Source organism: Typopeltis vanoorti, chromosome 6, assembly GCF_054136105.1.
Source record: "Typopeltis vanoorti isolate ZY-2024b chromosome 6, IOZ_Tvanoo_1.0, whole genome shotgun sequence".
Classification (NCBI taxonomy): domain Eukaryota; kingdom Metazoa; phylum Arthropoda; class Arachnida; order Uropygi; family Thelyphonidae; genus Typopeltis; species Typopeltis vanoorti.
The window spans coordinates 125424367-125438393 of NC_143554.1; the positions used below are offsets into that span (position 1 = coordinate 125424367).

Genomic DNA, 14027 nt, shown 5'->3' on the forward strand with positions numbered 1-14027 from the left:
GCAAAAAAGAGACAGTGATGATACAGAGATGTGAAAAACGTTATTGTTAAAAAAAAATTGAGAGAATAAGAAAGGCAACTACTATGGTTTGATGTGAGTAGCAGAGAAGGACTATGATTGCAAATCAGTTCATGGGTTAGGTAAGAGGAATGTTATGCAGTTTACAGATTTAGTTTGTCCATCAAATCCTTTTCAGGACATGGAATGGAGTTGAAAGATGAAATGGCTTCCATATCATTGATGACTTGCACTTGAATGAATTTGAATTAAATGTCTGAAGAAACTGCTATTCATTGAGAAAACAGCAGCAAAAATCAGGTCAATTAGGACTGTTAGAGGGGTGCAGATAGTATTGCATTCCCACAGTCACCTTTGTGGCAACTAAGTATGAAAATTAGGAGGGGTGAATATAATCTTAAATCTGAATGAGGTACTCATAAAAGTGTATAATGTGTGGACCCGATAGGTGATTACAGTTCTAATTCCAGACATCAGGAATAAGGGACATAATTTTGGCATTGGTTAGTTTATCTTGGTCAAATATAGGCAATTGAGTACTTCCCAAATGTGGGAAGCACTCATCCTTTGTACTTTACTAAATAGTGCCACCCGACTAGGGGACACTATTTAGGACCTCAGATTCCCTTTTGGTTGCTATGTGTCAGCCTCACTTACTAGTGTAGTGCTTGCAGGCACATACACATTATATCATGTTCCTTGATAATGGTAATTTGACTTTGCTGAAAATTTGGAAATATTAATTATATTTATTGTATTGATATTAGTCTGAGTCTGTAATTTCCTTTAAAAAATCCAGTTATGAATAGCCAACATATAAGACTTATGGCTACAGTCATTTTCTTAAGTTTGATTCTTGAAGATGCTGGTAAATCAGCAAAACATATAGACCTCTCTGTATAATGATGTCTTTAAACTGAATACATTAATTTTTTGCCTAGTGTTGGGTAGTTTGTCAGTTTTATCTCCCTCTCTCCCCTCCTTTTTTTTTAATTATTTTAACTTTTTGGCTTTATAATTTCTCAGCTCTTGTTATTTAACAATTTCAGCCTACCTTGCTTGAAAATGGTGCATAAAATGAAGATATGAGTTATTTGAATTTATAACTTCTAATTTTCATTGAAAATCATTGATGTCTTTTAGCCAGCTGTCAGTGACAGATAAGGGTGGAAATTACTGTTTACAACTCTCTAAAAGGAATTAGTTAGGTCTAAACACCCATCTACCCCTCTTGAGGGAATAAAAGGTATTAAGCGGATTTTTTTTAACTTGTAATTTATCCCTTCGTCCCCATTCCCATATATATTTGATGCAACAGATTTACTTCGTTACATGTAGTGCTTTTTTGTCACAAGGGGGTGGGAATGGTATGCAATGGTATGCCTTACCGGCACCTTTGTTAACAGTAACACCATGACATAAAGACACGTTATCTTTAGAATGCATACTGGCACCTACTTTTTTCCAAAGAAAGTGCTGCTTATGTGACATAATTAAAGAAACTTAAATGACTAAAAGCTGAGTGGTAACAAAATAGAAAAAAACTATTTATTATTATTATTTTGAATGCATGACTAGTTTTGTCTTCCTAGAAGACTTGATCAGATGCAATAACATGAAAAGAGAAATACAAAATATATATTACAAGAGAACAACAGCTATAAATGAAGAAATGAAGTTACTATTTTAAAAATATATACATATATGTCTGCGCTGTTAGCCTAGTGGCTGCATACTTCGCAACCATATTCCTGGGGAAGGAGTGTCTTAGGTTCAATTCCAGTCAGTGACATGAGGAGCTGAAGGATCTTCCTCAGCCATAGCCAAGTTAGCTGGTCTTGGGCATGGACAGTAGGATTTTTCCCCCAGTTTATCCTGGGGTTTTTCATCCTGCAAAGCAGGCAAACTGGCCTTGAGAACTCAACCCTACAGGACATTGGATACACCAGGGCATAGGGCTGACCACCTTATCCTGTGAATGGCTTGAGGTCCGATGATTAATAAACCCTCAACACCACAAGGTAAAAGAGGGTAAAAGGAAGATGAGATGATGATATATATATATATATATATTTATGTATGTATGTATGTATGTATGTACGCTGTAAAAAAACTTCACACTTTACTGTTAATATTCTTTATTGAAAAGGATATAAATTAATTAAGCTTGTTTTATTATTCTCTTCTCCATATATCTAAGTTATTCGATAAATATTTATTTGTTCATTCATTCATGAACATTAGTACTTCCATGAAATAATGGTCTCAATTAATTTTAGCTAATGACTATACGTCGTTGTGGACATTCTGACTGCTTTTTCTTTATGGAAGTGGGACGTTCTACAGTCACTGGAGCAGGAGAGCTGTGGATGCAGACAGAAGATACTATTATTGCTCAAAATATGCATGAAGCTATTTTAGGGTAAGATAGTAATCAGTTGCAATTTTTTATGATTATGTTTCTGGAAGAATCAATTGTCTAGTTGACTGTCTTCTCAAAAGCATTCTCCATGTTATAATAATCCATTATGTAATTTTAAATGATTAAGCACAAAATTGTATATATCAGTTCTGTATTTTATTTGAGGACGAATATGTGGGAAGAAGGGTCATGCAGATGGATGTGCAAGGAAGGTGGAAGCGTGGGCGGCCAAAGAAGAGATGGAGGGAGCTGGTAGAAGAGAACTTGAGGATGAAGAACTTGGATGTGGTGACAGCCCAAGTCAGGAAGGTGTGGGGGAGACTCATTATCAACAATGACCCCACTTAAGTGGGAGAAGCTGCAGAAGAAGAAGAAGAAGAAGATTGACTCCAAGATATTTAAAATTATCTACTTGCTAAAAGATATAATTATCAGTGACCAAATTGGATCAGACCTGATGGGTTCTTGAAATGCACATATATTTAGCCTTTTCCTCATTTTATGACAGTACTTATAGTTCTACTTATCATCAACATGTCAATAAAGATGTTCTTTCCATTCATTTTCATTCTCCTTTGTTCGTTTAGTTCTGTAATGACTTTTTTCCAATGCTAGGTTGAACAGAGTCAGTGAGAGAGCATCTCCTTAGCATAGTCAAGATTTTATTTCAAAAATTGATGAATATTTCTGTAGGAAGAATACCTTTCTGAAAGCATGGCAATTACATAGTTAGGTCTTACTTTCAGAGACCTTAAGGATCAGGGATTCATCAAAGCAGGTCACATATCACCCACACCAGTTATTATACCTTTTCTTGAATTCATTCAAACTACCTGTACTCATCACCTCCAAAGGCAAGTAATTCCAATTCACATATCTCTCTATGGAAGAAACATCTGCTCTTAACTTTTTTCTTGACTGCATTCATTCTCAACTTCCATGGATGCCCATTCATCCTCTCCCCACTCTCTGTAAAATTAAATTTCCATCTACTGGTATCATATATGACTCTTTCTGAAGTTGTAGATGTCTGTCACATCTCTTTCTGCTGTTTGCTAGTGCCTGCAGTTCACGTTGTTGGAACGTCCCACTTAACTGACTGTTCCATTTTTGTTGGTTTGTTAATCTTATCTTTACCTCTTTAAATTCCGTTTTTATTCATTAGTTGTTGATTGATGCTCATCTGAATATAAAGAAATTTATATTATACTGCACCACCCTATATTCAGATTAGTCTAAATAATATAGAGGAATCAATCATCAACTATACTTTTATTATCACTTTATCTTCAGGCTGAGATTATTAATAGCTTTTAAGGCTTCCGCAAAAGGTCAAATTAATTTTATGAGCGGTGCAATGAAAGAAAATCAGGCAAACACCAAGTTTAACTCAACAAAAGAAAACATTTAATGTGGAATAGTACAACATATACATTCAAGTATAACTATCTGCAAAAGGCTATCAAATTGAACAAAGTTACTAATATCTGAATATGAATTCAGATATGAGTAACTTCTTATTTAGGTTTGAGGATTATGGCTAATGTTGACACTTCTTAATTCTTAAAGCATCAGTACTTCTTTCACATAGTTCTCTCTACCCAATTAGATGAATTAAATCATAAATATATTAGCTCAGTTTAAAGTATTCAGAATAATTATAATCCATTAACTATCAAACATTCATTTTTCAGTTCTTTATGCTCAGTCATTCAAGTTGAGAATAGTTCTTAAAAGTTTAACCTTCCAAATGTTGCAATAACTAATCTTATGACAGGCTACACTATATTCTTTCTCAGTCAGCTAACACTTAATAGATCAACATAACACTTGTTATTTCGAGGGGAAAGTACTTCAGTACATCTAACATCCGACCATTAATTGACTTAACATCACAGCTAACATCAAAATATATCCGACGGAGTTAACTGTTATTGCTTCACACAGGTTATAGAAAGGATAACTCTTACTGGATTACTGCTTCTACACATCGAATTCGCATAGGCACATTTGAAATTCTGGTTGACTTTTACTTTATGGCAACACAATTCAAAAAATCTTCCACTATAATAACTGAATTATAGACACAGAAATACACAAGTCTTGATGCACTTGGTTTAAGTTATCTACTAATTCCTTATTTTCTTCTATGTATTAACTTCAGTTCTGCACTATTCTTCCACTAACCATTTGGAATTTATCGTAGTATCAGAACTCCCATAGAAGTATTTATTTCAAAATGCCTATTAATTCCTTGTTCTTTCCTAGTCGATTTTTGGCATATATTAATTCCCCTTCTGCCACTCACTACCTATCTCTATACTGTCTCTAGGGCTTCTCCTTACTTTTTACTTTTGTTTTCCAATCAACTAGGTTCTCTTTTTCCCCACCAAAATCCGGTTCTAACCAGTTCAGCTTATATCCTGACTTTTCTCATTATACACATTAGCTCACACTCTCCGCACGAGCTAACTAAAAATAAACTCTGTTTTTTCTGTTATTAGCCAATCAAATCCCATCAGTAGAATTCCATAAATTTACTTTCACTTACAGAGATAATAAAAAAAAAATATCACAATTCATATAAGGTACATTTAAATTTATATAAACACAGTTTCTTACAATAAATTTTACAGAATAAAGTAATTTAAATGAATGATATTTTTATAGTCTTTTTATTACTATTACATATCTTAAGATTATATTATTAAATAATAACAAACAAAACTCGAGGCAACTATATGAATAACACATTATAAGCAAGAGACTAACAACAAATAATATTTACAAGTCTTGCTTATGACATGGAGGATTATGTTAAATATGAATGAAGTATTATAATTTACAAAATACTTTCATTCACAATTTAACAACGTGCAGTCCCATCATTATCCACCCCAAAAATTTGGAATCATCTCTACACTAGGCAATCGTGTCCGCTCACTGCTGGGTGAAGAAGAAGAAGATATCAACAAAGAACTTCAGTTTCTTCCTACTACTTTTCAACAGAATGGTCATTCCAAGAAAACAATTAATAAATTACTTTTCAGTCCATTTCCTCGCCATAGTACAGATACAAATAGTGCAAAAGGTCACATTTCTCTACCATATATCAGCTCTGTTTCACCAAAATTAGTCAAGGTTCTTAAAAAATACAACATCCAGACTTTATTCACTCCTCTTCCAAAACTCTGTTCCTTACTGAGTCGGCCCAAACCAAATGACAATCTTAAATAAACCCTAAATATCCCAGCGTTTACCAGATCTGGTGTAACTGTGATAAACCTTATTTTGGCCAGATGGAGAAATCCATCGAATTGTCCATTGAAGAACATCAAAGAGACATTACATATGGCAGAAGAAAGAGCTAGTGCTCTGTCAAACGATGTTTTGAATTCTAACACTTATGAGGAAAACCTCATCCACCCAGTTTTATCGGACAAATCTGATAATATCTTTCATTGCTATGATGAACTGGAAAAAAGAATAGTGGAATCTACAGAAATCTCCCTTAATTCAATACATCTTAACAACAACCTTAGTTATAATCTCTCAGACTGTCATTGTGCTGCCATCCAACTTTGGCATTCACGAGATCTTGAACGCATGCGCACACCCAACATTGAGATTATACAGAGAATAGCTTTAAATATTCAGATACTCATGCTTTGTTGTTTAGACTTTATTCCTTTACAGTTTTTGTTAGTTGTTTCTATCTTTTTTTGTGCACCTGAAGAAGTCTTCTTAAAGACGATACTAGTCGTGCTGAATAAAAACAGTATTTTATTTTTATCTCTTGGCTTCCAGTCATTTAATATTTTTTTAAAAAAAAAAAAAATATATATATATATATATATATATATATATATATATATAATCAATTTCCTGTTATGTACCCTCAAGGGGTGTACAGGCTGCTACTCCAGGAATGTACACCCCTTTTGCTAAGCTTTCCTCTCCCATTGTTTAAGTGACAATACCACTTTAGATTAACTCTGCTCACACATTCTTGAATGCTAACAATGTCAAGTTCCTTCAGGTCCCTAATTTTTCTTAGAACTCTCATAACTGTTATCTGTAATCTTTGCATCTGATTTTTAACATCAGATCAATAATAACTGAAAACTGGTGGAAACACTATCTTGTATATTGCTGGTTTAGTGTTTTGTCTAATTTCCCTTATTCCCATAAAAATTTATTCAGCTGGCTTGCCCAGCATATTAGCTTTGCTTATTCTATTGCTATATTTAATTTGCAAACTTCACTAAAAACTGTGCCTAAATAGCTGAATTTTTTAATTCAGCTATTTTTAATTCACCTAAATATTTTATTTGTTTTATAGGTTCTCCATTGAGAATGCAGTTGAAGTTTTCCATATTTTCATGACAAATTTTACAGCTATTGTTCAATTTAGTTTGAGAATCCTGGAGATTTGCAGTGGATGTGTTTAGGAGTAAATCATCTATATAAAGTAAAGAGCTAATTCTAACATCAGGTTTAATGCTGCTTTCTTTCATAATGCAATCCCATATAGATGATGAATGAGAATAGAGGTAGAGTGCACCCTTCTCTTATACATGATTTTACATCAAACCATTTTCCTCTGTTTCTTTCAGTTCTAACTGCTGGCTTACAACTTAAATATATATTCTCCTGTATAATGTTCCATTTATCCCATATAACTACTGCTTTGAAAAGCTTTTCTCTGGGCATCTTGTATGCCCTTTCCTACAAAACTGAAGTAAAGATCTTTGTTGTATTCCTATGATTTCTCAATTAGCCATAAAGTGAAAATTCTCAGTCTTCTCAGTTATGCTGCATAAATCTCATCTAGAACTCTTAGTAGAGAAATTCCTCTAACTCATATTCTACTTTATTCTTTTTTTAATAAATGGGAATTGTGAGAGCTCTACTCCAATCATCTGATATTTGACTTTCTGATTAAGTCCTCTGAATTATGCAGTATAGCCATTGTGAAACTTTTATACCTCCATGTTTGAGCAATTCTACTGGAATATTGCCTACTCCTGCTGCCTTTTCACATTTCAGGCTTTTGATAGTGTTTTCTACCTCAAGTATTGATATGTATTCTGTTTGCATTCCTCCTGAATATTTTCTACTGCTGTTCTGTATATATGAAAGTTCAGTTATATGATAATGATATTGTACAAATGTTTTTCGGCACACTAACCCATTCAGGGGTTGGTAAATTGAAAGTTTGGTTATTTGAATTGGATAATTGAACATGTAGAAAACACTCATTTTTGCTGTTTTATTTAGAGCTATGAAAGCCTCAAAGAAGGATGAATTAGGGCCATTTTCCCGCCCTCGGAGTTCTTCTACAAGTGAGAATCCAAAGCCAATAACATCACGTAGAATTGGTGTTGTAATTCCACAAGCAAATAGTCAAGTCTCTTCCAATAGGGAACGGTCTGATAGCATGCCATCTTGCACTCATTCATCTAGTGAAATCCACCATGATTGTGGTTCAAGGTAACATGGTTTTGGATATATGAACTTAAGGATATATGAAATGTATAATGAAATATTCATTTTGAATGTAAATTAGATCTTTGGAATTAATTATCTGCTTTAAAAATGCGAACCGATTAAAACAACAGAAGGAAAAATATACTTTAAGTAGAAATGGCTGATTGTGTTCCTCCTATGCCTAATTTATATATTAATCCCATACACAAGAGGTTTCAGAACTAGCATGCTAGTGCTGTGTGGGTTAGCTAATAATCCAAAAAATCATGTATATTATATACAGCCAGTCCCCTGACTTACATAAGAGTTACATTCTGCAAACTTTTCATAAGTCAGATTTAATTCCCTAACCTTTTCATCACTCACGTATTGCATGTTAAAGCACTACTGGACACATATTGTTGATGTGTGCTGTAGTGCTTTAACATATTTTAAATGTTATTATTGTTAGTTTCATTCATAGGATACATACACTAATTAGCTTTCAGTGTTTAATTATTAATGCAAAGTCATATAATAAAGTATAAATAGTAAGGGAAAATAGAAAAAAAAAATTTAATCATGAAAGTTTACGACCATAAAGCATTACATTTCCTTGTGCAATTGCTTTGTTCACATTCATGTTATTATTATTACATAACATCTCCAAGGAGTCATTGTGGAAGGGCACTCTACTCTGCTCACTGTACACATCTTCCTCGTTACTTAATTCTTTAATGACATTACTACCTCAAATTGGAAGTGATCACCATTTAGTCTTGAGCAGAATAAAATTGAATTTCATATTGAAAAGAAGAACATGTAAGAAAGTTTTAAAGCAATTAAAAGTTGAACAGTTCTCAGATGTGAACTGTAGACTAAAATACACAAACATTATTCAAGAAAAAATGAGAGTTTGAGAACAGGAACCAAACCTTGGAGATTCAGTGGCAAGCCCTGAAGAAAACACTGATTGATTCAGCCAAAGAGGCATGCGGTGGGGTTGTCTGCAAGGATAGAAAAATCAGAACTCCATGGTGGACACAGGAAGTTAAAGAGGCAGTGAAGGAAAAGAAGAAAGCATATCAAAAGTTCCTGCCAAATAAGTCAGCTTGTGATCTTAGAGAATACAGAGACAAATGTAAGAAAGCTAAACACTGTGTAAAACTAGCTAAAGAAAAGTCACAGGAAGACTTTGGTAAGAACATAGAAAATAAATATCAAGAAGGTGGCAAAATTTCTAAATGAAACAATTCGTGACAGCACAGTGGTAATAAACACTGAACAGGCATGCAACCAGACATAAATATCCATACTTGAAGTAGAAAAAGTCATCAAAAGTCTAAAATGTGGAAAGGCAGCTGGAGTAAATGATATTCGACCAGAAACGCTCAAGAATGGAGGTATAAAAGTCTTGCAGTGGCTGCACTGCATAGTTCAGAAGGCCTGGTCAGATAATCGAATTCTAGATGATTGGAGCAGAGCTCTCATAGTATCGATTTATAAAAACAGAAATAAAACAATGAGAATTACAGAGGTATTTCCCTAGTGAGTTCCTGGTAAGATTTATGCAAGTATACTGAGAGACTGCTAAGAAAACTTATGGAAGGGAAGCTGGATTCAGGCAAAATACAGGTGGACAGGATCAGATTTTTACTTTAAGACAGATATTTGAAAAATCTCGGGAATATAACAAAGATTTGTATTTAAGTTTTGTAGATCTGTAAAAGGCATATGACAAGGTTCCAAGAGAGAAGCTATTCAAAACGCTACAGTTATATGGTGTCAGTGGGGCATTATATCAAGTAATACTTAGTCTTTATTCGACTTGTAAGTCAGCAGTTAGAATTGAAGGAAGTACAGGAAGATGGTTTAATGTTAAATCTGGTGTCAGACAAGGATGTGCATTATCCCCTCTGTTATTCATTATCTATATGGATCACATTATGAAGGAAAGTGGTATTAAATCTGATATCAAAATTGGAGGTGTTAATGTCAGCTCTGTGCTTTATGCTGATACTTCTATTCTACATATTATACTACACATTTATACTTCTACAAGTCTGCAAGATTCCCTGACTAAATTGAATAACTTGTAATAGATTTGGTATGAAGGTCAGCAATAAAAAGACAAAGACAATGAAAATAGGCAGAAGCATCGAAAATATCAACTGCATTGTGAATAGAGAACCTATAGAACAAGTAAAACATTTTAGCTACTTAGGCATGATTTTTAGTGAAGATGGAAAATTAAATATGGAAATAGACAACAGAATCAACAAAGCTGGTATTGTAGGAAGTCGATTGAATAGATTTATATGGAATAAGAGAGAAATTAGTCAAAACGCTAAATTAGCTGTATACAAGACAGTGTTCAAACCAATTTAACTTGGTTTGAACACTGACTAGACACCACAGATATGAGAGTTCTGAGAAAGATTAGGTGCATGAACATTTGGCATCAATGGCAATTATCATATTAAAAATGAGGATATCAGGAAAGAACATTGTCAGCATCCAGGAAGTTGTTAGCAGAGCTAATCTCAGGTGGTAATGTGACTTAAATAGAATGAGAGAGGAAAGATTAGCAAAACAAGTGTTCTCTGCCAGGTTGGCAGGGAAAAGACCCAGAGTAAGACCAAGATATAGGTGGACTGATGCAGTAAAAAGTGCCTTAGACGATAGAAATATAAGATCTGATAATGTTGGAGTCTTGACAGTTAACAGACTGATTTGAAGGAATATTGTAGATAGGAAGTTAGTAATGATGTTAATTTTTCATGTAGTACTATCATATCCTGTACACTCCTTGAGGGTACATGACAGGAATTTGATGATGACATTACTACCATCAAACAATTTACCAGCAATTGACACCAACAACAATATTTGTTTTTGTCTGTAAAATTGCTTGTTTCCCATGGCTGATTTGCCTGTACGTGGGATGAAAAACCCGAGTTTCCTGAAGGGAAAACCCAGCTACCTCTGTATGAGATTAGCTAACTTGCCTTCAATTGAAAAAGCACATGGAAAGATTCCTCTCGTCACGAGAATTAAACGCAAGTCTTTTCCAATCAAATGGCATAACGATGACGTTCAAAACATTGAAATTTTAATTGCGATAAAGCTTGCTGTACAGAAGCATCATGTTCAAGAGTTTGAGTGTACACATAACAAGAGGAAAGTATGGTAACGACATTTTTAACACCTGCAGTGACACAAAAATCAATTCAAAAACTTCTAAATATGTGGCAGTACATGTTATGTACCTAGCACAGAATTTTTATTTCTCTCTTAGCACCAACTAAAACTTTGAAAAAAGCTAATAATAATCGCTCAGTGATGATAACATAGTATTTAGTCATCATCAGCAAAGATGTTTTAGTTTTGTCTTCCAAAACTTGTGGTTTTATTTGGAAAAGATCACTCACCAGTGACCGTGATCCTTGGCAGTCAATTGTTTATATTAACTTTCTCTGCTGATGCAGCTTGTATATGTTATTAAAAGTATGATTCAATTTTTCAGAGTTTTCTGTTACCTCTCTCATCATTTCCCTTCTGCCACATTTCCTCTAACCTTTCAACTTATCTCATCAACTTTTTATCCATTTCTTTTTTTCTGTATTTTTCTCTTTATTTATTTTTTTTGACCCTTCTCACTGACAGTTAACAATGATCTCTGCAAGTTTCCTGTTGTCACAACAAAGATCACAGGCACAAGTGATCTCTCTTTTTATGTCTTCTTTTAATTACATGAAAACTTTTTTTTTTTTTTTGCAGACTACTCTGAAATAAGATTACTTTAATGCTATATAAATCAAGTGGATATTAAATCTAGCATTATTTCAAAGACGAATGCGGAAACTATGAAAGTTTCATACGAAATTTGACCAGAGAGCTTATGGGAATACACTCGCCGGCATTTACGAGTCGCCCTAGCACAGACCTTATAGAAGACATGATCGCTTGCCCAAGCATCCATATTCCCGTAAGCTCTCTGGTCAAATTTCATACAAAACTTTCTGCTTTCGGCTTTGAAATAATGCTGGATTTAATATCCACTTGATTTATATAGTTTTGCATCGTCGAAATAAAGCCTTTTGGCCTTTATTTTAGTAAGATTACTTTAATTTTTATAATAGCAAAGCTATTAGTGTGAGAAAGAACTCGTAAAGTTCTGTGGCTGCTCTTATGTCCTCTTAAAAATTGGACTTAAATTCTTATTTGGCTCTGATATTGTTGTACTTATTTTTGTATGTCTTATTTTTATTATTACTTTATTCTTTGCAGTCCACACTCTCGTTATTCAATGGGTGCAGTTCCAAGTTATTTAGATACGCCACGTCCATATTCACTATATGGCCGCACTCCTTCGTATTCTCCTCCATCATCCATAAATCCTATGAGGTGAGAATAAGTTAAGTATATATGTGAAAACCTGAATGTCATATGCATTCCAAGTTTTTTATTCTAAATGTTTAGAATTTAATAAATACAAGGTATATCAATGCCTGAACAACTTTAGTTTGTTTAATGTCACTAGAGTTAATTAGTTATAATGCAGGAGATCTCTGGCAAGAGAAAAAAAAAAAGATTAAAGAAGTTGAACTTTCTCCCAAAGCATAAAAGTGAGATAGAGAGTAGGCTGTATAATAAGTGAAACCCAGAAAACAAATATTCTGATACAAAATATCCAGACTACTATTATAATGTACACTCAAGTCACTTTGTGATGATAATACAAAACTAATCTTTTTCAGAACAACAACATCAAATATGATTTAAAATGATGATGACCTGCTAATGCTTCTGCCTGGTATCTCCACTTGGGCCTGGCTCCCACTGAAGAGACCTCAATAAAGGTCGAAACGAGTCTGGGTAGTGGCCCTTCCCTTAATGCATAACATTAGACATATCCGCAAGGAGATGTGTTTTGCATTATAGGAGATACTGAGATAGGAGTGTTGGTGGCTTGCTTCACCTTTGCAACGAGTTTCCCTGGTGTTGTACCGCCTTACCCCAGTCCTGAAGATACTTTCAGGCACAAACTTTGTTTGCTCACACTTGGATAAAGGATTAAACTAATTTTATTATACAGATATGATTTAGTTTAAGTTTCACAATGCATGGCATAATTGCAAAATTCCTCAATTCTTTTCCTAATTGTGACACCAAATAATGGTGTCACAATTAGGACACCATTCCTTCATGGAGTTAGAAGACACACCATATGGAAACAGTATCAACAAGGTATGCTGTCATACCTTGTTTTTAAAACATTCAATGTTGGAGCATTTACCATCCACTCTGGCAGTGCATTTCATTTATTCACTACTTCCTATGCAAGAAAAATCTCCTTTTCAGTTCCTTACCTGACATTCGCACAGTTTCCAGGGATGACCCCCTCATTCTCCCACCTCCTATTACCCTATGCAATAATTCCCTATCCCCTTCTCCTCCTATCCACCAAGCTCTGCAATTCTCATACTCAATATTCTAGTGTCCTGAGATAGTCACTTATCTCTGCACTCTGATTCCTTATCATCCATCTAACTAGGTGACCATATCTGTGCACAGAAATCCAAATGTAGCCTGATTACTGCCTTATACAGTAGAAATATCACTTTCTTATCCCTGCTTGTCAGTCTTTTGCATTATACTCATAATTTTCTTGGTAGCTTTACAACTTTTTGTGATGTGTTTCTTGAGCTTGAGCACCCTATCTGTAAAAATTCCTAGGTTACTCGCTTCCTCCATCTCTTGGATCTTCCAACATAAATGTCATCCCATCTTCTCTGGCCAAAGTGCATGACTTTACACTAATATTGAAATGATTTCCTCATTCTTTGGGCTCAAAATACCAACACATTCAAATCCTCTTCATCATGGCAGAGGTTCCTGAAATTCCTTTTTCTAATTTAGTATCATCAGCAAACAATACATCACTTTTTAAATTATATTATTGATATATAAACAGCATTGGCCTATGCTTTTTTTTTCCATTTTTTTTTTTTTTTTTCAGCTTGATCTCAAGTTTGTCAATTTTTGACATAGGAAAGTAGATTTTTTTTTTTTTCCCTTCACAGAAACTAATGTTTAACTCTGTAACTCAAATCAA

The 14027-nt window shown here is 34.1% G+C and overlaps 1 protein-coding gene across 4 annotated transcripts in view; it reads left to right on the forward strand.

Moving 5' to 3' along the window:
* LOC150105909 (uncharacterized) overlaps positions 1-14027 on the forward strand; it is a 327762-nt gene that overhangs the window by 163529 nt on the left and 150206 nt on the right. For all 4 annotated transcript variants that reach the window (XM_090393671.1, XM_090393672.1, XM_090393670.1 and 1 more), the window contains 3 exons: positions 2298-2440; positions 7721-7933; positions 12200-12316. In XM_090393671.1, coding sequence (XP_090249797.1) covers positions 2298-2440; positions 7721-7933; positions 12200-12316 — 473 coding nt within the window. The remainder of the gene's footprint in view (positions 1-2297; positions 2441-7720; positions 7934-12199; positions 12317-14027) is intronic.